This window comes from Podarcis vaucheri, assembly GCF_965113315.1.
Source record: "Podarcis vaucheri genome assembly, chromosome: 14".
Classification (NCBI taxonomy): domain Eukaryota; kingdom Metazoa; phylum Chordata; class Lepidosauria; order Squamata; family Lacertidae; genus Podarcis; species Podarcis vaucheri.
This window is the reverse complement of record NC_138752.1, coordinates 45,614,220-45,640,085: the sequence shown is the minus strand read 5'-3', so window position 1 is coordinate 45,640,085 and position 25,866 is coordinate 45,614,220. Positions and strand designations below refer to the sequence as shown.

Below are 25,866 nucleotides of genomic sequence, written 5' to 3'. Positions count from 1 at the left end.
CCCTGTGGAACGCCCTCCCATCAGATGTCAAGGAGATAAACAACTACACAACTTTCCAAAGACATCTGAAGGCAACCATGTATCAGGAAGTTTTTAATGTTTGGCATTTGCTGTGTTTTCATTCTAAGCTGCCCAGAGAGGCTGGGGCGACACAGTCAGATGGGCAGGGCATAAATAATAAAACTCTTGTTGCTGTTAAGGAACCTCAACTCCTTCTCATTGGAAAGCCTCCTTTGATTTTGTAGGGCAAAGCTACCTCTCTATCTGCCTTATCCCGTATACACCCCGTAGATCACTGTGGTCTGTGCAGGAGTTTCTCCTGCCAGTTCCAAAGATCTCGGAAGTCTGTTCTGCAGAAACTCAGAGTGTGGCTGCCCCTGTTCTGTGGAACAGCATTCCTGTTGAAATGTGAGAGAAAAACCTTTGCACCCAGCCAGAACACCCAGAACACAAGAACACAGGTGCCTTCCTTCTATCTGCAGGGTTTAATTTCCTTCCGCAGGGCCTGTAAGACAGAGCTATTCCGCCTGGCTTTCAACTTGAACTTAGCCTGATCTTTTATTCCCCTTCCTTCCCTCCCCCTCCCCTTTTTATGAAGATTACCCGCTCTGGGATCCCACAGCTAATTCTCCCCTGGTCCCCACACTGGCCCAAATAGGACTAATTTAGCCAGCTAGCCCTGGTGATCATCTAATGTTTATTGGATGGGTTTCCCCCCTGAATTGATTTTTGAATTCTGAATTTATTGTTATTCACATTTTATATTGTATTTTATGCTGTTTTTTGTTGCATTAATTAAGTGTTTTAAATTTGTTGTTAGCCGCCCTGAGCCCGGTTTTTGAACCCGGAAGGGCGGGGTATAAATAAAAAATTATTATTATTATTATCAGATCAGACCATCGGTCCATCTAAGTCTGTCTCGTCTGGCTGCAGCTTTCCAGGGGCTCAGGCAGGGGGGTGCTGGGGAATGAAAACGAGACCTTCTAGACACAAAGCAGATGTTCGGACAAGGAGCTACGGTGCTTTCCCTGTGGAGCAGGGTAGGGAGATAGAAACGAGAGTCCCATCATATCCATCTCTCTGCTCTCTGGCTGCTTTCGATTCCTTGCTATAATGCCAAATGTTCCCAACCGCTGCCGTTGCATAATTCTTTTGCAAACATCATGTGTAGCTCTGCATGGAGGCATGTGACCCCACTCCTATCAATGCAGCCCTCCCCAGCCCATGTCCCCAGAGGCTAATAACTTTGAAAGAGGGGCAAGTGTGAGGGTATTCGGTGAGGTCCCTTATTTATTTACAGAGGCCGCTGACTGCTTCACCTGAAACACATTTAAAAGGGGGAAATGGTGACGAAATTCTGATTGTTCCAAATTGCTTGGGAAACAAGCAATCAAATGTACTAGTCTCCTCCTCGCTCAATTCCTTTTCAACGCTCCCCGTTCTAGATGAACTTGGTGTTTGGGAGGGAGAGAAAGGTAATGAGCAAAAGCAATTAGTCATCAAGTATGAGCCTTTAAGAGGAAAATTTCACCAGCAAACTTGGAATATGTTGGAAATAAACAAGCTAGAATGTGAATGGTGCAATTTGTTTATATCAATCCCATCATATCAACTCCCTCTTCCTAACCTCTATCAGACTCAGCTGAAGGTAAGATTATAGATTCATTCTGAACTATACGTTTAAAGTCACATCATTCAACAATAAGCAGCCATGGCTTCCTGCAAAATAATTCTGGGACCTGTAGTTTGTTAAGGGAGTTGAGAGTTCTTAGGAAACCCCTATTCCCCTCCCTGGGAGAAGGAATTGATTGCTGAACCACTCTGGGGTGCAGTCCTCAGACCAAAAAAGGACCCTCACCCCAGGCTTAAAGAATCAAGCACAAAGATTGTCTCTTCAAAGGATCCAGCTGTTCAAAGTGCAATGACAGGGATATTTCCATTTGTAACTTAAGGGTTATTTCTCTTCATGTTCAGGTCAACTAGCCAAAAGGGAGATGGGAACCAGGCAGCGCTGCAGGATCCTCACTGAACCAGCACCTTCTCTGATTGAGCGCGTGGCTTTGAATGAGTTTTCCTCTGTATGTTTGGTTGAATGTCTCTCTGCTACGTACAAGGCCCGACCAGAGAGTGACAAAAACGTCTCTGTTCCTTTCTCCTCAAGTTTCTTCAGTTAAGTGGTGTCAGGAGTTTTCTTTCTGGACACCAGTTGTGTTATTTAAGTGACTTTGCTAGCACCCACTTAGACTGTGGGGGGGGGGGGGACATTGAGTTGGAAATGCAACCAGCTTAGGGTCCACCTCTCTTAAAATACAGTGGTACCCCGGGTTAAGTACTTAATTCATTCCAGAGGTCCGTTCTTAACCTGAAACTGTACTTAACCTGAAGCACTGCTTTAGCTAATGGGGCCTCCTGCTCCGCCGCGCCGCCAGAGCACGATTTCTGTTCTCATCCTGAAGCAAAGTTCTTAATCTGAAGCACTATTTCTGGGTCTGTAACCTGAAGCGTATGTAACCTGAGGTGCCACTGTAACAAAAAAGCTATATGGGGATGTTAATCCCTACCTCCCACTACTTCACATATATATGCCATTCTCTCTGCAACAGCACCATCAAGCAATAGCTTCTCCATGTGACTAAAAATGAACTGATTGGTTGAGTTTGCCCATGAGGAATAGTTCAGTTGGTAGAGCATGAGACTCTTAATCTCAGGGTTGTGGGTTCGAGCCCCATATTGGGCAAAAAAACAACAGCCCTGCATTGCAGAGGGTTGGGGCATGGCCAAACTTGGTCCTCCAGCTGTTTTGGGACTACAGTTCCCATCATCCCTGACCACTGGCCCTGTTAGCTAGGGATGATGGGAGTTGTAGTCCCAAAACAGCTGGAGGGCCAAGTTTGGCCATGCCTGGACTAGATGATCCTCGTGGTCCCCTCTAACTCTACAATTGAATGATTCATTCTTCCCTTCTTCATTCCAGCTTGCACCATTTCTGCATCACTTTGTGAATGGCTTTTTAAGAGCTTGCATGAAAATTTGTACTCGCTCTTGTTCCCATTTCTCTTAACATCCACATTGCTGGACACAATTTTGCTCAAGAGACATTTTTGCAAGCAGCGTTCCCTAATACAATGCATTTCTGTGTACTTTTCACTAATTAATTCCACTCATTTTGTAAACCACTGTGAGGTTTTCTTTTTTCTTTTTACATTCGAGTGGTTATACAAACTGTATGTAATAAATAAAAAATAAATAAATACACATTGTGTGCATTTTCCTTGTATATTTGCACTTTCATGCACATTTTATGGTTGGAGAACCATGCCTTCATATGCAGTATACATGTAAAGCACATTTAAAGCATCCTGGGAGCTGTAGTTTACCCTTCACAGAACTATAGTTCCCAGGACCCTTAACAAACTGCAGTTCATGGGGTTTTATGGGGAAAGTGATGTGCTTTAAATATATGGTGTGTAGAGAGCCCGCATTGCAAAATTCAGAAAAGTGTGAAAGATAGCTGCATTTTGGTTCATATGTTGTTGTTGTTGTTGTTGTTGTTGTTGTTGTTGTCGTCGTTGTCGTTGTCGTCAACAACAACATTTCCATACCACCCTTTATCTGAGGAACACAGGGCAGTTTACAATATAAAAATGCAAAAATACATACATTTAAAAGGTCATAGATTGAAAGGCCTGGGAGATGAGGAATGTTTTCACCTGGTGCATATAAATGGTTTGGGAAGTGCAGATGACATGAGATTGTATTGAAATGGGAATCAAAGGGATACAAAATCTCTTTCCCTATCGTAGAGGAAAAGCAATAAGCAGAACTTCCATAGCACCCCAAAATAAGCTCCAACGTCTATTTTCAGATGAAAGAAGTGTTTCATGGACTATCCCAGATGCATCTCATTTGCTTGCAGCATCAAGTGATGACTGCAACATTAAATGGTGTCTCACATCATTGAGTTGACTGTAGGATAGACTCAGATGCTTCCACCTCCAAAGTTGAGACGGGTGTCTTCAGAGGTCAGGGCCTTCTCGGCATTGGCCCCCAGACTATCAACAGAACAGGCTCCCCAACCATCATGCTCCTACATTGCAATCTTTTCCATGACGGTTAAAAACATCTCATTGGATATGCCCAAGCTTTTGACAACATCTATTTAGCAGTTCTTCTGTGAAATCCATCATTTATTTGCTCTTTAATTGGCTCCAGTTTCTATTTTGTTGTTGTTTTTATTGCAACGCAATGTGTTCTTAAACTATTTACTGCCATCTGCCCCCGGGGTGCCGGTGGAAAACTCACAGAAAAGCGGGAGATAACTGCTTTAAAACTAAGTAAATAAATGTGTGGATCAGCTCTCGCATACATCACAATAGCCTCTGGGAAAACAGGGTGTTGGTGCACTGCAAATTGCAGGCGTACACACACACATACACCACACAGAGAGAGTTAAATGTAATCCAGTCTCTGGAAATGGCTTACTGCTTCCACAAACTGACAGAGCCCCTCCATATGCATAAGCAAAGGAGGCACAGGAACCTGGCAGAGCCTCAGATCAGCTGCCTTTTGTCAAGATGGTTGCTGTCAGCAGGTAGCAGCGAACCTGCCGATTCCAATTTGAAATCACTCGCTGCTCAATTGCAAATGTAATTTGCAGTTTCCACATTGGCCAGAGGCCCGTCCTCACCGCAGGAGCTTGGAGGAAACAGTTTGCAAAAGCTCATGGAACGGAACGCATTGCCAGGATGCAGCACGGCAGGACAGACCTCAAACATCAGAGGCTTAGCACGGAGGGCCGTGGCCCCAGGTGCAAATTTATGAGGGGGCGCAACCAGGCGCCCCACTACAGGCTCCCTCATCGAGGCTGGAGCCGCAGGAAGGCAAGCCAGGCCTTCTGGGCTGGCTGTTAAGTTGTGGGTGAACATATCAGACGACACAGCGATTCTTCAAACAGCTCTTGTTTATTCACAGGTCAGAACAGAACTGAACTCAAGGGTTCAGCCAGCCTGCTTATATAGAGCTCCAGTACAACGTAACTGTAACAACTTTCTGTAACTATCCAATCACTGAACGTCACTTTCGATCCCTTATTTGCATGTGTGGACCTGAACTATCTACAGTATCCCCCTGCTGGCCCAGGGTGAGAACTTCAGTACATAACACTGGCAATGGTGCCTCCTTCTCCTCGTGGCTGGAGAAGGGACGCCCACCACGTGCGCCCCATCCCTGGTCTAGAGAGAGGGAGAAGAAGGGGAGGGTATCGCCTCCACCCTGCCTGCCAAACCCACCATAGGGGGTGCAACACTTGCCTCACCCCGGCCTGCCAAGGAAATTGAAACACATCTTTATGAACGCGACAACAGCAGCAAGAGTCTTAATAGCACAAGGACGGAAGAATGAAGAAATCCCAACCAAAGAATTGTGGCAAGAGAAACTGATGAACTATGAGGAATTGGCGAAGTTGACACATAAACTACGTGAAAAGGACAACTGTGACTTTAAAGAAGAATGGGAACCTTTTACAAAGAAACAACAAAATGAATTGGACTCCTTGGCAGGTTTTGAATAAACACTCACAAACTTTTTATTGGTAACATATAGATAGATAAATTAAGGATCTTTACAATTTTATAATATGCAGGGAATAACATGTGCTGAAAAACCAGAGAGAGGAGCTGAGGGAAGTCCGGGGGGTGGTGGAAGGGTGGGGTTTTATTTCTTGGGGGGAAGGGGAAAACGGGGAGGAGAAATGAGGATGATGTGTTTCTGACGAATTGTTATGTTGAAATACCTAATAAAAAATATTCAAAAAACCAACACCACAAAAAAACCACTTGCCTCACCCCTTGGTCCGGCAACATACCCAGATGGAGGGGACCTCTTCACCCGCCAGACTCGTCTCTGCCTCTGGGCCTCCCTCCTCTCCTGCTTCTGCTTCTGGACTGCTCTCTGCCACAGACTCTCCCAGCTCACTAAACCCTGTGGCCTCTTCAGCTTCTGACACCTCCCCCCCCACTGCCCCAGTCTTCTCGTTCTTCTCCCTCTAATGACTTATCATTGCCCCCCCCACCAACCCCCCAGGCTCTTTCTTCTCTTGGGGGTTCCCCAGCTGGTGCCTCCCACCACTCCTCTGTGTCCAACCAGCCCATGACACCCAGCTTGAAACCACGGAGAGTCGCTGCCAGTCAGTGTCGACAATATTGAGTTAGATCAGTGGTGTCCAAACTTTTTTCAAAGAGGGCCAGATTTGATGAAGTGAAGGGCCATGGGGGCCGACCAAAGAGCCAACCAAAGTTGTTGACCTTTTTTTTTAGGATTGAAGTTGTTGAACTTTTTTAAGGGTTGGACTTATTGAGGTTTTTCTAGGATTTTACCCCAGTTTAGGCCCCCAAAATGGACCTTGGACATGCCTGAGTTAGATGGTCCGGTGCTCTAATTCAGCATTAGACAGTTTCCTATGTCCCTAAGTATGAGTGGGAGGTCTACCCCTTGCACCAGAGCTGGGGAGTCTCAGGCTTAAGGGGCTAAGCTAAGTTGAACTGGGCTTGGACTGGGTAGCCTTCTGAGCAGAGGACTCTTTCAAACAGAGGCCTGTTCTCTATAAAGCAGGACATGGGGCTGCAGAACTTTCTCCCTCTGGATAGCTCAGTTGGTTAGAGCGTGGTGCTGATAACGCCAAGGTCACAGGTTCAATCCCCATACGGGACAGATGCAAATTCCTGCGTTGCAGGGGGTTGGACGAGATGATCCTCAGGGTCCCTTCTGACTCTACAATTCTATGATTCTGACTAACTTTCAGGACCACGCCACATCTCCCAAAAAACATATGGAGAGATGCAAATGAGCCCAGCTTGGCAGTGGCTAATAGACACAAAGGAAGTCCTTGAGAAGAGCTATCCATCTTCCCCCATTAAAAGGCATCCCGAGAGGAGAGTTAGATTAGCAGACGTGCTCAGGTATGCTGAGGAGAGAAGATTTCATTGCTCACAATGAGGAGACTCTAATGAGTTGCATCGCAACCACCAAGCAGCTTTTATTGTGGGTTATGTCTGGAGTGCCCACTGAATGAGCACAGTTGCAATGGGGATGCCTTTGCAACAGCCCAGTGAATGACAGATGGGGTCATCCTCTCCGTAGTTCCCATAACCATGTTATGGAGGTAGGAAAGGAGAACCAAACTAACAGCTGTTGTGTCTATTGGCGTGTTGTGTTCAGAGTAAGGATGGATGAGTCTGTCAATTTGAGGCCATGTCCACACTACATTTCATTATATATATATATTTGAGGTGGACAAGGATCCCCTAAACTCCTGGGTGCCAGAACCTCCCCCTAATTCCTGGATTTAGTAAACGTTAGAATTAATCGAGGCTTGAATAAAATGTGCCAAACGTGGAATTCAGTTTATGCAAACGAACCAGCTTGGCAGTGCTAGCTGAGTGGGGGTCACTGGAGGGACGAATGCTGATGGTGACCAATCGTTAACCCATCAAGGAAGCCATTAAGAGGGTCAAGAGGTACTGGGCAAGGAGGGATGGGGTTTCCTCCTCCAGCTGTGTGTTAGTGGGCAAAGGCCAGGAGGGTTTATGATTTCAGGTTTGGATGAGGGAAATCGTTTCACTACGTTAACAGCGAGAAGGAAGAGGAGGAGGAAGAAGAACACATTGTCTGAAACAGGCTGCACAAGATATCACACATTGGCAAGGTATGGCGGTGATCGATGTAAAATGTTTGCCTCTAATTTGATCAATGGTTTTTTTAAAAACAAAACAAACCACGCTCTGTGTGTGTGACCTTTGTAGACCTGACCTCAGCTTTTGATCATGTGGGGACAGGAAGTTAACTCTTGATACAACCCATAAATGCAGACCCTGGAGTGCTCTGCTGGCTGAGATCTTTCTATTCTTTGAAATAAATACCTTTCAGGGAAGAAATATTGATCAGTTCGTGGCAGCGAGTGTGGAGGGAGGGAGTGTGCGCCTCATCTCCTAACATCTTGTAGCATTAGCTTCCTGTTCTAATAAGTCCTGCCCAATTAGGCGACATAACACCAGCACGATCAGTTCCAATCTGCTATTTAATGTTTTGCTAGGTCCTCCGCCCCCCAAATCAGCGAAACGGAGAACTGGCTTTCTTTGAATCTTTAAAAGGAGGATTACATGCCCTCCAAGTGCACTGATCCTCCAGGGACAGTCCCGGAATTATGAAAGCCATCCTGGCTTCTGAATTGATCCTGGAATGTCCCTATTTCCCCTTCCAGTGCGACTGCCACTCATCTCGGGGACCAAAATGAGCCGGTGTTTGCCCCAAGAAGCAGCTGCGGCTGCGAGGGTGAATCCCATTGTCTCTCCATTGCTTCTCCCTGGCCAACGCTGACAAGGTCCTTTCTCGGGCAGCTCACAGCAGCTGCTGGAGAATAGGAGAGGAGAAGGAGAGGCTGCCATTGCCAAGGCCTAGCCTTACATGATGCGCTGGCTCTGAGGGGTAGGCAGAGGGCAGGGCCGCCCTCGGCGGGAAGAAAGGGGGAGCAGAAAGAAGCACATGGGGTCTTGATTTTCTTTTCTTTTTTTTAAAAAAAGTCTTGTGTGTCTGTGTCTAATCTTGCCCCTTTCTAAAATGTATTTGTTGGTGTTTGTTTTTCTCTTTGCAAATTTATCAAAGAATAAAATTAAATAAAACTGGGCTTTAGGGGCTTTCTCAGCACGGTAGAGGGTGCATGCGTTGTGTCCTGTTGGTTAAGTGGCGGTGGCATTTGCACTTCTTATAAGAAATGCTCTATTATTATTATTATATTATTATTATTATTAGTTATGCTTTGTGGCTGGGTTGGGTGAGGGACACAAAAAATGAGGGGTGTGTGTCAAGGGCGGTCAGCTGAGAGGCATGAGAAATGCCCCTATTTTCATCTGAGGAATGTTGGAGGGTATGCCCTCAGCCTAATCTACCTCACAAAAATGGAAAGGGGGAGAAAATATGCCACCTTCAGCTCTTTTGGAGAAAAGCTGGGATATAAATGCAGCAACTAATAAACAAATCAGCCCCAAAATCCAAAACTGTATTTGAGGTGACACAATGTCAGAACAGACAATTAAAGTTCCGGTTTTCTGCTCCTCGTTTAAACAGGAGAATTAGTAAAATGCATGTTTTATAAAATGTTATATATCGCACACGCACACACGACTGGTTTCACCCTCATCCACATATCATATCACCACAATTACTTTCGGCAAAAGATTTGTGCATTGCAGGGCGTTGGGCTAGGTGACCGCCGTGGCCTCTTCCAACTCTGCCCTTCAAAAATTCTATGGTTCTCTTGTTTCCCTTCCTTTGCACTCCTTCCCCCGTTGCAGGCCTTTCCCTTTCGTCGGGGAACAAAGCCGCACAGGCCGGCCTGAGCATCTGCCACTGACAGGTTGCGGTTGGTTTCCTTGGCGACTGGTGGTCTCTTCAGCTGTGCAAGGCCTCCTCTGCTGGACCCACACTGACCTTCCAACTCCAGCTTCTCCAGGGTCGCTACAAATATCCCAGGCATTTGTTTCCTCGTTAGCGAAAAGGTTGAAGGGAGGAGAAGAAAAAGAGCAACTCCCCATGGTGCTTAGAGGGTTGTGAGCCCTGGAGTCGCGCAAGCTTGGATGGCGCTGTGAGGACAGCTTGCACGCACAGCCGTATCAAAGCTGGCAAAGTGGTTTTGCCTCACAGGAGAGGATAGCACAAAAGGTTGGCCTCCGAAGGGACAACTGGACTTTTCTCCTTGTGGAAAAGTCACTTCGAACCATACAGGCAACCCTACATTTATGCGAGTTCAATATGTATTTTCTCTGAATTGTAATGCGTTCCTGCAATATTGCTTAGACGGATGCATGCATTTTTATGTACACTTTATGGCACACATCTACAGTATGTGTTACTTGGCTAGAGAAGGTAAAGGTAAAGGACCCCTGACAGTTAAGTCCAGTCACGAACGACTCTGGGGTTGTGGTGCTCATCTCTCTTTACTGGCTGAGGGAGCCGGCATTTGTCCACAGACAGTTTTTCTGGGTCATGTGGCCAGCATGACCAAGACACTTCTGGCGAAACCAGAGCAGCGCACAGAAACGCCGTTTACCTTCCCGCCACAGCGGTACCTATTTATCTACATGCACTGGTGTGCTTTCAAACTGCTAGGTTGGCAGGAGCTGGAACCGAACAACGGGAGCTCACCCCATCACAGGGATTCAAACCGCCGACCTTCCGATCGGCAAGCACTAGGCTCAGTGGTTTAGACCATAAAATTTGGAGAACTGCAAATTTTGAAGGCTGGCTTTGCATCAGTTTGCGTAATGTTACAGAAAGTGTAAACTAGGGAGTTTCACCTTTAACTGCAAACTGAATTGAATTCCTTTCTCTATCCCCCCCCCCCAACTCCATTAGTAAGACTGGTCTCATCCAGACTTCCCTTTGTGCTGTGTTTCTAGGCACAGGTCAGCACTTCAAAGCCTTGTTTCTGAGCATTTTGTTTTTCACCCCAGCACTTTCTCTGTGAAAACCCACTCTTTACCGCTGAATTGGCATAAACAGCAATCTGCAGAAAACCCGTTTATTCCGAATGAGCGTTAAAGAACAAGCTTTCATGGGGAAAACAGGGGGGAGCATTTGAACACAGCACTTTAAAGTGCAGACCTGTATCCCAATAATATTTGGGATAGAGCTAGTTCAGAATGACTAACTAGTCTTAGAAGCTGCTGAATTGCAACTCATTACCAAACTTAAAACCATGGAGAGACCTGGTCTGAACAAAGACATTGGATTATTATCTCATTATACATGACTAAGCCATTTTTCACCTTCTCACCCCTTGCCTTTTCCTGTAAGACCTATTGCAGTCGTTAAGAGTCGTCAACAGGCTCATCTCAGCTATCTGCCAATCTCCCATTCCCACCACCCTTCTGAGTAATACCCCTCCCCACCTTCTCACTATATAGAAGGATCTGGCAACTTCTGTTTCAGTGTATCTGAAGAAGTGTGCATGCACACGAAAGCTCATACCAAGAACTAACTTAGTTGGTCTTTAAGGTGCTACTGGAAGGAATTTTTTTATTTGGTCTTAGAAGAGTTGCAAATGGGGAACTGAGCTATACAGCTGCAAATATAACATTTTAAGTGTGTTTTAAGTGCATTATACGAATGCGACACTAGATGGCGATGGCGGGCTTACGGCAAATTCGGTATATTTTTTAAAACTTTTTTTTTAAAGCATTTTCACAGCGTTTTTTTTATATGTGTGTAGATTCCACTGGGGTCATAAAGGAAAATACCTTTGATGAAACCTGGCCTCCCTTTTTTTCATACCTAAGGGGAAAAGAAAGTAAAGCTCTCCCACCAGCCTCACAAACCTGTCTGTGGAGAACCCCTGTGGATGAGCGCACTGTGACCCAATGCAGACTTTCTGGCTATAAAAGCAAGCCTGTTTCACTGTTTATCTCCCCTACTCTAGCACCCAGCCTGATGAGGAGCTCTGGAGGACTTGAAAGCTTGCTATTTTGCGACGTTTCGAGCTGTCCTAAATAAAAGTTGTGGCTTGCGGGTTTTTCTCCTCTGTCATGGGAAGCTGCCTGCAATTTCTCTTACAAAAAAGATGCTTTCTGGTGGGTTTTCTCTTTCCTAGGTAGGAGTATTCCTTGGGACCTGGGGCTCAGACGCCCACCCCCACTACAAGAGAAAGGTTTTCAGCCTGGTCTGTTTGTTTTTTAAATGGAGCAAGCCGGTTCATCGGCCACATGCCCTAAAGACAGAACAAAAGGCGATACTTAGAACCCCGCAGAGAAGAGACAGGGAGGGTCCATTCTGAAGGATGGATCTTCCAAGTGACTGAGCTCTGAGTTCCATTAGTCGCTGCTGGAAGCCTCAGTGAGCATCTCATACTTAGTGGGGGGGGGTGCAGCTACACCTCCAGCTACACAATGACACTCCTTTTTAGCAGGCGCAGCCTGTGGCAAGACATTGCTTCCACAAGGCCTTTCTTTGCAGCTCACCCCACTCAGACCTGGTTCAGCAAATCCCTTGCAGAAGAACAGAAGGGAAGGAGGAAAAACCAACCACCCGCTCCTGTAAGGATTTAATTTTAGGAGGATTTTTTAACTAGGTGGCAGAAGGTTGATTTGGCCCCATCAGTTACTCCATTAGCAAGCAGAGCCATAAATTATCCTTCACTCCGCAGCCCACAAGCTCCCACAAATATACACACGAGAGAAAGATAATATGCACACACAAAGCCACAGAACGTTCTCAGGTGCCTCTCCAAAATGCATTAAAATGCTCCCCAGTTAGAGGTGGGTGTTTGACAAGGTGCTTTTTTTTTGTATGGGGGGGAAGGTGGGGGATGACACAATAATTACAGGATTTTTGAGGCATTCAGTTGCACAGATATTCTTTCCCACAATCCAGATTGGGGCGGTGAGGAAATCTTGTAGCTGAAACAGCTGCGCTGACTTAGGGGCAGGGACTCAGCAAACCTGTCAATATCGGTTTTTCTCTTTCAGCTTCTGCCTTCTGGAAGAAGGTACAGGGTTATAAAGACTAGGACTAGCCGCCTGAGAAACAGTTTCTACCCAGATGTGATTTTGGTTTTAAACGCATTGTAAGGAGTCTGTGTGGCAGTATATTGTATTTTAAAATGGGGTATCAGAGTTTTTAGGGGGCTAACCAGGTTGGGATAGCTGGGATAGCAAGCTTGTTGGTTTTTGAATGTAGATTTTTCAATTTAGTTGTTCTGTATGGGACAATGACAATAAAGATTATCGTATCGTTTCTGATATTCCCAGTCTGTCACTGGTGTCAAAGGAGCGTGCTGGTCAGTAATCACACAGTTCAAAGTTGGAGTTTGAACAGTTTCTTAGCAAAACCATGAAAACCAGTTGCTGAGACTGAAAAAGACCCCAGCTCCTCACAGCCAAGGAATCGGAGACTCTGCCTGCATGCAGCCAACCTCTCATCCACCTGTTTTATGTCTCTTCTGGTTCTGGGAGATAAGGGAGGAGGGGAGCTTGTTGCAGCAGGATGGGGAGACACCGATGCCTCTTCCCCTGCCAGACTCATCTCTGCCTCTCGGCCTCCCCCCTCTCCTGCCTCTGATTCTGGCCTTCTTTCTGCCACAGACTCTCCCTGCTCACTAAGCCCTGTTACCTCTTCAAACACCTCCAACTCCCAGTCTTCTCCTAGAGGCCCCAAGGCTCATCTACTCCAACGCCCTGCAATGCAAGTAACTTATTACTTAGTTCCAAGCATTACACACAAAGGTTGAACTCTTAGAATATTTTCAATAGCTTCTTGTCTGTTTGGAGACAAATATTTTGAAAGAAGCATTGACAAAAATACACAGCACAAAGTCCTATCTCACTTCTTTAAAAAAAATAGTGTTATGGGAAATATCTCCCACCCCGTCAACTTCCTCCATTTGGATTGATACAGGATAATTCTGATTTAACCTACGGTTTATGAAACAGCTGTACAGGTTTTAACAAACTCTTCTCCATTCTATGATTCTGTGGTTTTAATTGGAGATTCCGGGGCTAGAACCTGGACCCTTCTAGCATGCAAGGCAGCAGCTCTGACACTGAGTTATGACCACCTTACCCCTCTTTTCCAGCATGCTATATGGGCACTATATAATATATATATATATATGCCTCTCCTTCTAAAATCAATGTTGAGTCGAAACCAACATTGCTTGCAACACTCAAGCAGCCCTTTCGGTTTTGCAGAACGCCTACAAGCCACAAGTGCTGGCAGAGGGGAGGAGAAGGCAGGATCTTGGCGCAATCCACTGGCAACCGTTTGGCCTCTAGTTCAGGGAGCTGGGAATAGCTCGGAGGCCAATCTGTGCATGTGTGCATACATGGAGCCAGTGTGGTGTAGTGGTTTAAAACGGTGGACTCGTAATCTGGTGAACCGGGTTCGCTTCCCCGCTCCTCCACATGCAGCTGCTGGGTGACCTTGGGCCAGTCACACTTCTCTGAAGTCTCTCAGCCCCACTCACCTCACAGAGTGTTTGTTGTGGGGGAGGAAGGGAAAGGAGAATGTTAGCTGCTTTGAGACTCCCTAGGGTAGTGATAAAGCGGGATATCAAATCCAAACTACTCCTCCTCCTCCTCTTCTTCTTCTTCTTCTTCTTCTTCTTCTTCTTCTTCCTTCCTGCCACATTGGAAATGGACACATCGTTCACTGGACGAAAGCAGCACAGGACACAGTCCTGGCCCATGACTATCCCACTTCGGACTACACGTGGGGAGATTCTGACAGGGAATGACCATGGGTCAGTGGTCGACCATCTGCTTTGAGTACAGAAGGTCCTGGGTTCAATTCTAGCCTCTCTGGATGGAGCTGGGGGAGAACCTTTTCTGAAACCCTGAGAACTGCTGCCAGTCAATCTAGACCCAGCATTTCCGACAGATAGATCGTGATTTACGTGTAGATCGCGGGGTGTTCCCCCCAAAAAACCATCCCAACTCAACAACTTTGGCTTCCTAAAAAAAAGCTCCACAACTTTGGGTAGAGCACTGCCAGTCTTTGTACAATGGGTAGATCACAGCCAGTAGACCACAGTCTATTGGGAATTGGACGTCCCTGATGTAGACAATACTGAGCTAGATGGACCAATGGCCTGAATCTGCATAAGGCAGTTTCCTATGTTTCTATGTGTGGGACACGGGTGGCGCTGTGGGTTAAACCACAGAGCCTAGGACTTGCCAATCAGAAGGTCGGCGGTTCGAATCCCCACGACGGGGTGAGCTCCCGTTGCTCGGTCCCTGCTCCTGCCAACCTAGCACTTCGAAAGCAGGTCCAAGTGCAAGCAGATAAATAGGTACCGCTCCAGCGGGAAGGTAAACGGCATTTCCATGCACTGCTCTGGTTCGCCAGAAGCGGCTTAGTCATGCTGGCCACATGACCCAGAAGCTGTACGCCAGCTCCCTCGGCCAATAAAGCGAGATGAGCGCCACAACCCCAGAGTCGGCCACGACTGGACCTAATGGTCAGCGGTCCCTTTACCTTTACGTTTCTATGACATATGCTCCCCCCAAAAAAACCCACAGAAAGCTAGCATGCCAGGGGAAAGTACTGTAGCTTAAACTTCTTTCCGAGGTGATAGTTTTCTGTATAAAAGGAGCAAGCTGTACAGAAATGTCATCCATTCAGCCCCTGAAACAAACAGCAGAATCACTCAGGAAGGGACCCTGAGTGTCAGCTAGTCCAACCCCCTGCAATGCAGAAATATTCAGCTCTCCCATATGGAGATCGAACCTGCAACCTTAGCGTCATCAGCAACATGCTCTAACCAACTGAACTAAAAGCAGACTAGTCTAATTTGTACTTTCTGAAGCAATACACAAGTCAAAACACAGCCATCCTTCGATATGCCGACTTCTCCATTTATGGTGAAAAGCAGCGTACCTAGATTGAAAACAATAGATGAATACATTCGAAAGGCTCAAGACGTCTCACGTTATCAAACACGAAAAGAACAACTGAACAGCAAAACAGATTAAAAGTTCATCCAATTCAAGCAAATTTGAAGAGAAAAGGTGCAGCACTATAAATATCAGGGAGAATAGAAACCACAACACAACAGCAGCTCACCAGGTCAAACCTCTGTCAGGGAGAAAAAAAGCTCTTCATCCGATTGCACTTACTATTCTTTTCAAGGAATCTGATTTCTGCAAATTGCAATTTAAACTGACGTGATCTGCAGCTCCCAGAATAATATCCACATCGGTGCATAACTATCCTTTGGATTCCAAACTTAGTTGCAGCAGTTCTTCACTCAAAAGACGTACCAAAAACACACACTACAAATGTGTGTTTTCTCTCTGTGGTGATGGGCTGTGCAGGCTCCAGGGTGAGGGGAGCAAAGGAGGCAGGCAAGGGATGTGGTGAACAAGTAAGGCAGCAGGCAAGGAAGCGAGGCTGGCAGTGGGGCAGGGGAGCTGAGTGGGCAAGCAAGAGGGGCAGCAGGCAAGCGAGCTGGATTTCTGGTGCACGAGTGAACTGTGATGTCTTTCAACATCGTGATTTATCATCAGCTAAACGTCTTGATATACCGATATATCACAAGGTCTGGAATAAGGATGGAACTATATACAGTGGTGCCTCGCAAGACGAAAAGAATCCGTTCCGCGAGTCTCTTCGTCTTGCGGTTTTTTCCGTCTTGCGAAGCAAGCCCATTAGCGGCTTAGCGGCTTAGCGCTATTAGCGGCTTAGCGGATCAGCTGATAAGCGGCTTAGCGACTTAGCGGATCAGCTGATAAGCGGCTTAGCGGCTTGGGGGGAAAGGGGGGGGAAACCCTTCAGGAACTCGCAAGACATTTTCGTCTTGCGAAGCAAGCCCATAGGAAATTCATTTTGCGAAGCACCTCCAAAACGGAAAACCCTTTCGTCTAGCGGGTTTTCCATCTTGCGAGGCATTCGTCTTGCGGGGCACCACTGTAGAGACAAAGGGACGCAGGTGGCACTGTGGGTTAAACCGATCAGAAGGTCGGCGGTTCGAATCCCTGCAACTGGGTGAGCTCCCATTCCTTGGTCCCTGCTCCTGCCAACCTAGAAGTTCGAAAGCGGGAAGGTAAACGGCGTTTCTGTGCGCTGCTCTGGTTCGCCAAAAGAGGCTTAGTCATTCTGGCCACATGACCCGGAAGCTGTACGCTGGCTCCCTCGGCCAATAAAGCAAGATGAGCGCCACAACCCCAGAGTCGGCCACGACTGGACCTAATGGTCAGGGGTCCCTTTACCTTTACCTTATGTAGAGACAAATAGTAGGGCTGGGCGATATCTGGTTTTCAACTTTGTGATATATCACCAGCTAAACATCACAATATACTGATATACTGTATCACCATGTCTGAAATGTGGATGTAACTACTGTATATACAGTGGTGCCTTGGTTCTCAAATGCCTTGGTTCCCAAACATCGAAAACCCGGAAGTAAGTGTTCCGGTTTTCAAACATTTTTCGGAAGCCGAACGTCCGATGCAGCTATCAGCTATTGTTTCCAGGGCGCCCGCACCAATCAGAAGCTGCGCTTTGGTTTTCGAACATTTCGGAAGTCAAATGGACTTCTGGAATGGATTAAGTTCGAGAACCGAGGTACCACTGTATTTTGCGCTTATGTTTTGCTTTTTTTGCGTTTTTGAGGCTTTTTTGGTTAATTTGTTTTTGTGGCTATGTGGAACCCAGTTCAGCTACTGATTAATTGATTGATTGTGTGACTGTGGAGATGGATAAAAGCCCTCGCCATCCAAACAATGACTATCATCAGTGCAGATAAAAAAAAACATTAATTTTAATTTTTATCATCTACAATATGGTCTTATTTATTTTATAGTACAGTACATTGATTATTGCTTTCATTTTATGGATCAATGGTCTTGTTAGATAGTAAAATTCATGTTAAATTGCTGTTTTAGGGGTTGTTTTTAAAAGTCTGGAACGGATTAATCTGTTTTGCATTACTTTCTATGGGAGAGCACGCCTTGGTTTTGGAACGCTTTGGTTTTGGAACGGACTTCTGGAACGGATTAAGTTTGAGAACCAAGGTACCACTGTCGAGGCAAACAGCATAATGTCGTGGCTACTACTACTACTACTTCAGAGTCTAAAACTGGGACGTTTTTACTTACTTTTAACATAGGGTTACAACTGTTATTTTATAGTACAGAGCAACAGCGGCAGCAGAAATCACAAGAGAAGCGATAACCGGCTTCACAGTTTCCCCCCATCACAGGTTTCATTATCACAATGTGGATTTCAGACCAATTTTGGCTATAACGGTAACTGGTTCGAGTTCCTATCCTCCAGACCAGGAGAAAACAAGCTTGCTCCCTCTTCCATGTGACAGCCTTTGAGATATTTGAAGATGTCTATCATATCCCCTCTCAGTCTCATCTTTCCAAGGCTAAACATACCCAGCAACCTTGTCTGCTTGTGGGCTTTCCATAGACATCTGGTCGGCCACGGTGAGAACCGGATGGCGGATAGGATTGTCTAATCCAAGAGAGACCTTCCTATGTTCTTACGGATGAGCAGATGTGAAATTGACTCAGACCAGAAATAGACTGGTCCCAAATGTCAACACATGAAAAGCATTCTTCCAAACCTCATCCCGTTTCTGAACCCACGGCAGTCAGAACATTAGTTTTATGAGCTGGGTACACCAGTCAGTGTGGTGGCATCTCCCATACATCACATTTTGCCTGGTGTAGACAAGCTGTGTGGTTCTGAGGTGGCCGGGGACCGCATCCTGCCTCTGCCAAGTGGCTGACTCCCAATATTCTCCTTTCAGCAAGTCGGAAGCAGTGAATAATAATAATAATAATAATAATAATAATAATAATAATAATAATACAGAAATGACTGGCAGAATCCGAGACCAGGGGAAAGAGACGGCGGAAGAAAATTGGAAGAAATTTAAAATTTATCTTAAGAAATATTGTAAAATTAATGAGTGCTAAAATGTTGTGGTTTATAGAAAGTAAGGGATTACAACTGAAAAAGTTTAAGTAAAAGAAAAGGAAAGGAAAAGATTAGATGAAATTAAGGGGAAGGATTTGCTGAAATAAATTTGGAAATTGGAATGCAGAAAGGGGAGGTATGGGGAAGTCAGTGAAATAAGTTTTAAGAAAACTGGATATGAAATTATACATGTGTTTGTATGTTTGTACTGTGTATTGTGTATTGTTTGTGTTGATATAAATTGTGAAAATCCAATAAAAATCTAAATAATAATAATAATAATAATACAGTGGTACCTCGGGTTACATACGCTTCAGGTTACAGACTCCGCTAACCCAGAAATAATGCTTCAGGTTAAGAACTTTGCTTCAGGATAAGAACAGAAATTGTGCTCCGGTGGCGCGGCAGCAGTAGGAGGCCCCATTAGCTAAAGCGGTGCTTCAGGTTAAGAACAGTTTCAGGTTAAGTACGGACCTCTGGAACGAATTAAGTACTTAACCCGAGGTACCGCTGTAATAATTTATTATTTATACCCCGCCCATCTGGCTGGGCTTTCCCAGCCACTCTGGGCGGCTTTCAACAAAATATTAAAATACAGTAATGCATCAAACATTAAAAGCTTCCCTAAACAGGGCTGCCTTCAGATGTCTTCTAAAAGTCTGACCTTTGGCAACTTTCTTCTCCCTGTAAGGCTGACATCTCAACCAAACGCCCCTTCAGTCCAATGACCCCCCCCCCACCCTTTCCATAAAGCCACTTGCTCCCCCCGCCTTTCTAAAACCAAGCACAGGTACATAAAACAGTCTTCCTTTGCCCCTTCCTGCCTTCTTTTCCTGCCCCCTTCCTCTGCTCTCTCCTTATGAAAAAGCTTACATTGTAAGCTCATTGGGGCAGGGACCTCTCCTCTTATTTATGTCATTTCACAACATTTATATACCGCTAGATTGTAATAAAACCTACAAGCTGTTTACAAAAAAAAACCAACCCCAAAACATTTAAATTATCAACAGGACGGTTGAAAACAGATATTTAAAAACACTCATTATTATTTTTTGAATGAACAGTAAGCAAAAAAAGAGAGAGGTTAAATGCATGTCTGCATGTTACATGTCTGCATTAGGCTTGCCTAAACAAAAATGTTTTAAGCAGGTGCTGAAAAGTTCACAGTGAAGCCACCTGCCTGGTGTCAATTGTCAGAGAGTTCCAAAGTGTATCTGGTCAGCATGCTTAAAGATCAGTTTCTTACCAGTGCAGGAGAACTATTATGGGGCACCTGTATTCCGTTATGAAAATATTTCTAAATTACCTCAAGACTCTTAAGCTCAGGGCTGTGAGTTCAAGTTCCACGTTGGGCAAAATATTCCTGCGTTGGACTTAGATGACCCTTGTGGTCCCTTCCAACTCTACAATTCTATAAATCTAAGGATGTTAATAAGAAGCAAATTGAAATAAAAATGGCTGAAGAGATATTATAAAGAACCATCAAAGACATGTGCACATACAACTTTTGTTTTTGTGTGCAGCAGGGGGTCGGTGTTCCCCTTTGCTCACTTAAAAGACTTGCAGGAGTGGGGTTCTAATTGAATACGGACCCCACATAGGAGGCAACCAACATATTGCCTCAAATTGTGGTTCCTTGAGGGTCATCATTCAGTGTCGAGCAACCAGGCCAAGAGATAAATCACAAAATATATGACCAAACAATATCTGAGGTGCTCTGCGATAGTCTATTTAATGGAAGGGGAAAAGGTGTGTCTATGGTCATATAGGGTAGATAGAAATAGATAGAATTTATATTTTAATCAAAAGGTTATTTCTATTACAATCTATACTAAGGATTATGGATCAAAATATTTTTTTAAAAAACCCAATTTCCTAAATATCTCTATTGCTTTCTGTGAACGTAGCGTGGGTGAGCATTTAAAAAATAGGAACATAACACAGGTTGAAGCATGGGTAGGCAAACTAAAGCCCGGGGGCCGGATCCAGCCCAATCCCTTCTCAATCCGGCCCGTGGACAGTCCGGGAATCAGCGTGTTTTTACATGAGTAGAATGTGTGCTTTTATTTAAAATGCATCTCTGGGTTATTTGCGGGCATAGGAATTGGTTCATTTTTCTTCTTCAAAATATAATCCGCCCTCCCACAAGGTCTGAGGGGTTAAAGGTTAGGTACTGAGACCCTGAGATAATAATAGCCTGGTTGGCAGACATAGACAAACACAGCATCACCTGAATTCCACCTGCGGTTGTCGTTTGCCCACCAAAACCCAAACAGCCGAAACCTCTCACACGGACACAGAGGCATATATTTTTCCAGCTGGACTTGAAATACACACTTCCATGTCCTTGTCTCCCTCCTTAAATTCACACATATGCTCTTCACTTATGCCAGGCAGGATCAGATAGCAGAAGGGGGCAGTCACAGGGTGACCGGAGACGGGAGGGTAGGGGGAGCCTGGGCTTTGGCCCCACAAACTCTGTGCCACTACGCAGTGAATGCCGTGGCTGAATTTGACCTCCCTTCCCCACCTCCCATCCCAAGGAAGGAAGAGGGGAATATGATAAAGACTTCAGGGAGGGCAGGGAAGAAAACACAAAACTTCCCCTCAGGATGGCTGCATTTAGCAGCCTTTGAGGATCTCCCAGTCTCGCCGTGGCAGACTTTCAAAGGTTACAGTGTACCACACGGAGATATTGAGTTACTCCAGTTTCTCAAGGCGGGTGGCACCTGACAGGACAGACTCAAGCTAGGAGAACTTGGAGCCAGCTCGCCGGCTCTCAGCCCACCCTCAGGCAACGGCTACACAATTTTCTGCCTTGTCATTTTGTGAAGCTGCTGGAGACCTTCTTATTTAGGGCAGCCTGACCAGTTGCTTAGAAAGCTTTGTTATCAGAATTCTAAGGTCCCAAATATAGATGAAATGTCCGTAAATGTACAAGGCAAATGCATACATAAGTATATAAACCACGTGTCCGAAATAGTACGGGAGAGCAATCCTGAAGCCATTTTGGCTTCCCCAAATTGACCTCAGATATTTCTCTGCAATTAGGAAGGAAATGGGAAAGCCTTCCCTTTGTCTTTTGCTTACAGATCCTGTCTTAAGGGCGTTTTTGTGTATGAATAGGGTGAGCCTGTGACCTGGATTCAGGAATTAAAAGTTTTAACCATCACAAAAGAATGGCCAGGCTGCCCAGGTAATGCAGTCAGTGACCATTAACAGATATTCTGGAAATCAGGATTTATGTTGGAGAGCGCCTCCTTCTGTGATGTATGTATGATGTTTTTCGGGAGTGGTCTTGGGCTGCAGGGGGGCAATTTCAAAAGTCTATATAAGGGCTTGCGCCCCATTGTTCTGGGTTCTCTCCTTCCTCCTGCGTGTGGTGAGTAAAGATCAGGCTTACTAGCCTCTTTGCTTCTCAATATTCTCTGGTTAGCCTCTGCTTTTTTCTCCCACTGATAGGGAATCCACTTAAGGACTCTATACGGGCTCTTGGATAAGGGAAAAGGAGCAGTTTTTTCTTACAACAGCTTGCATGAGTTTTAATTTGTTTTAGTCTCCTGTTGCAGTTTTTACTTTTTGTATGTCCTGGATTTTGACTGTAGGTTTTTTTTAGTGATTATATTACCATTTTGTCTTTTTTTTGCAAACAACTCCCCTCCCCCCATATCAATGAAAGGAGCGAGCCAGAAGTAAATCGCACTGTGCAAGTTTGTGTTAACTCATTATTAACTCATTATTAGGCCTAATGAGCACAGCAACTCATTTCCAGCAGGTCTGGCCCTCATGAAGTGGTTGCAGAAACAGAAGGTCTCCACTTTCCCACAGCTGCCTAAGTGCCTTCCTCTCCAAGGTTTTCCCCAAGACTGCGCCTGCTTGGAGCTAACTTATTTTCTGCCTCTTTCATGCCTCTTCTGTTTTTGGCAGACCTGGGAGAAGGGAGCTTGTCACAGCAGGAGAGGGAGACACCTGTGTCTCTTCACAAGCCTAACCTATCTCTGCCTCCTGGTCTCCCTCCTCTCCTGCTTCAGCTTCTGCCTCTGAGTCTGGACTTCTCTCTGCCACAGACACTCCCAGCTCACTGAGGTGGAATCTACACACATATTAAAAAATGCTGTGAAAAAAACGTTTTGAAAAAGACATTGAATTTGCCATAGCTCACTGTCGCCATCTTGTGTCACCTTTGTATATTTCACTTAAAACGTTTTCTTTTCAGCTGTATAGCTGAGTCCTAAGCCTTGTTATCTCTTCAGCTTCCAACACCTCCTTGTCCCAGTCTGTTCCCTCTTGTCCCTCTGACCACTCATGGTCATCCCACCACACTCCCCTGGACTCTGGGCTTCTTCATCCCACTGTTCCTCTGCAACCAACCAGTCAGTGGCATTAAATTTCATGAAGTAAATAAGTACGTGTAGAGGCAGAGGGGCAGCTGTGAGTCCATAAATGGTGGCTGAAGAGAACTCTGTGGGGAAACTGACACACAGAGAGACCCTCCTTTCCCCTGCCAGGCTTTCCCTTAACCCTCCTGCCTCCAAGTTATTTACTATAGACATGTTCCCTCCTTTACCTTCCTGTTCCTTCCCTCACCCCTACCTTTAGACCATGGGTAGGCAAACTAAGGCCTGGGGGCTGGATCCGGCCCAATCATCTTCTAAATCCGACCCACGGACGGTCTGGGAATCAGCATGTTTTTACATGAGTAGAATGTGTCCTTTTATTTAAAATGCACCTCTGGGTTATTTGTGGGGCATAGGAATTTGTTCATTTTTTTTCCAAAATATAGTCCAGCCCCCCACAAGATGTGTGGGACAGTGGACCGGCCCCTGCTGAAAAAGTTTGCTGATCCCTGCTTTAGACTTTGGGAAGCAGGCAATGAAGACAGTGTGATGATGACTGACTGGTGCAAATATAGTATAGAGAGATAAGCAATGAGGCTCACACCTGAGCTTCAGTAATAGAAATAGAACACCAGAACGAATGAGGATAATAAAAACAGACCTCAATAAAAAAGCTCAGGCTGCAATTCACTTCAGATTTCATCAACTCCAAACTGCTAGCAAAATTAAACTTTATTATCTTCTTATTCACATACAGTGATTCCAGAACCATGCGAAGCAGACATATACATAAACAGATGTCTGCCAGCCTGCAAAACGCTTACCCAGGAATAAACTGCATTGACCTCAGTAGGGTCTACTATTGAGCAGAGATGGAAGAGGAATCAATTGTAAATGGATTTATACACATATTCCATCTCAGCCAAGCTTTGCCCACATCAAACCATCTTTTGCATCATCTGCCTGCTTATATCCAAGCAGCTCATGAATAGGACACACAAAATACACACCCATGATGTATTTCTACATCATGATTTGATAAGTAATAAAATACCGAACTGTATTTTTATACAGTTATGTGCATTGTCGTAAGTACCTGTTCATCTACTAATTACTTTAGGAAACCTGGAATCTATATTCATATGTGTATAATATCACAGATAATAATGCATATCATATGCAATAGTTCACATTTTTTTACCAGAACCGGGGGTTGGGGGAATAACTTGCTTGTCAGTGAGATCAAGGAGCGAAATGAGAATTTTAAGAAAATCTGTGCAGTGAAGCTCAGCATCGAGATGTTCAAACAAAATGCAACCCTACCTCTGAGCAAACATGGGTGGGAAGGCACTGCAAAGCAGCTTCCGTTCACCCCAAAGTCCTTTCAGCTTTCCTCCCTGTCCCTCTCTCCAGTTGAGCATACTTCTCTTAAGTGTTCTCCAATTCACTATTTCGGCAGCCTTAACAACAGCCCTGTAAGGTAGACTGCCTCTATTAGCCCACATGTTCCAGACTACAAGTAGAATTTACGGCAAGAGGCAGTGGCTTGCTTTAGCTGAGATTAGAACCTGTGGGTACAGGTGCAAAACTCTTGAACAGGGTGATAAACCCAGGCTTAGCCAGGAGGTCATTCCAGGGAAAACCAAATTTGGGCCCCTTCCCAATTGCCCTGGGTCCTTGTGCCCCAAATGTTCAAGGAAACATGGTGATCATTTGATCCTCCTAGACTGGGGTGCTGTCAGGGCAGGACTTGGGGCACACAGCCAGAGTCCAACTCGGCTGAATGAACAGGAGGCTCCACAAATGCAACAGGACTGGCTTTCTCACCACATCTTGAAGCCTCGTGCCCCAGAGAGAAGCAGAGAACGGTCACCAACCACCAGGCCAAGTTTAAGAAAAGACAATTTCCTAGCCACTGGCGTTCCTTCCAAAGTTAGAGAAGCGCCCTCATCGCATCCAGCACAGCCCACCTGCCAGCCAAACAAGAATAACTCATTCAAGTTCCCACCCCTGTTTGTCGGGCGAGCTTCCTGTGCCTCCAACAGCTGTGGGGCACTATTTAAAGCAAAAAACAGCAAAGGAACCTTCCCCAAGCATGACATCTTCTGAGCGAAAAAAGCAACCCCTCTGAAGGATCTCCCTGCTTGTTGTTATGCAACCATTCATAGCCCAAGTTGGGGGGGGGAGGAGAAGTTGGCAACCCTGAACTCCCTGCAAAAGCTGGAAAGAGAGGTAAACAAATGAGAGCTGAAACAAAATGTTGTAGTATAGGATGCCCTGCGCAGGTTTCCAGCCAGCCATTCCATTTTCCAGGTTACTCCATTCCTCCTCTCTCCCCCCCCCCCCCAGTTTCTCTCCAACAGTCCATGCCTACTGAGCATGCTCAGTCCCAGTGCCCCCTCCCCAATTAGGACTTCTTCCCCCTTATAAAACAAGATTTTTGTACAACAATTCTGCAAAACCTGAGCCTGCTGCCCTAATTCTGAGTGGGTGGTGCTGTTTTTACATTTAAAAAGGATCCATACTCCTGACAGTAAGTCCATTACCTGTATATAGATGATTAGAAATCACCCCATGGGGGCAGTGTGATGACAACATTACGTTTTTATGTATATAGGGAGATACATGGAAATGTAGGGCAAAGGTGTTGTGCAGAGCAAGGCTTCAGAGCCCCAGATCTGCTTTATTTCATCTCTTTTACCACAGAGTCTTTTACGTAGATGGGGCAGCGGACCTGGCGTTCAGTTGGTGTCTTCCTAAAGCTATACAGTGGTGCCCCGCAAGACGAATGCCTCGAAAGACGAAAAACTCGCTAGACGAAAGGGTTTTCCGTTTTTGAGCTGCTTCGCAAGACGAATTTCCCTATGGGCTTGCTTCGCAAGACGAAAACGTCTTGCAAGTTTGTTTCCTTTTTCTTAACACCGTTAATACAGTTGCGACTTGACTTCAAGGAGCAACTCATAGAACACAGTGTACATAGTAGCCTTTTTTGAGGTTTTTAAAGACTTTGGTGATTTTTGAAGCTTTTCCAAAACTTCTTTTGCAGCCATTTGGT

General features: G+C 45.4%; 1 protein-coding gene across 3 annotated transcripts in view; it reads right to left on the bottom strand.

Moving 5' to 3' along the window:
• LOC309519020 (ATP-sensitive inward rectifier potassium channel 12) overlaps positions 1–25,866 on the bottom strand; it is a 47,577-nt gene that overhangs the window by 13,303 nt on the left and 8,408 nt on the right. Inside the window, exon 1 of one of the 3 annotated variants that reach the window (XM_082199764.1) lies at positions 24,639–24,658. The exons of the other annotated variants lie outside the window; for them this stretch is intronic. Within the exon in view, the coding sequence (XP_082055890.1) occupies positions 24,639–24,643 (5 nt within the window). The 5' untranslated portion in view covers positions 24,644–24,658. Of the gene's footprint in view, positions 1–24,638; positions 24,659–25,866 lie in introns of those variants that run through there. 3 annotated transcript variants of the gene reach the window in all.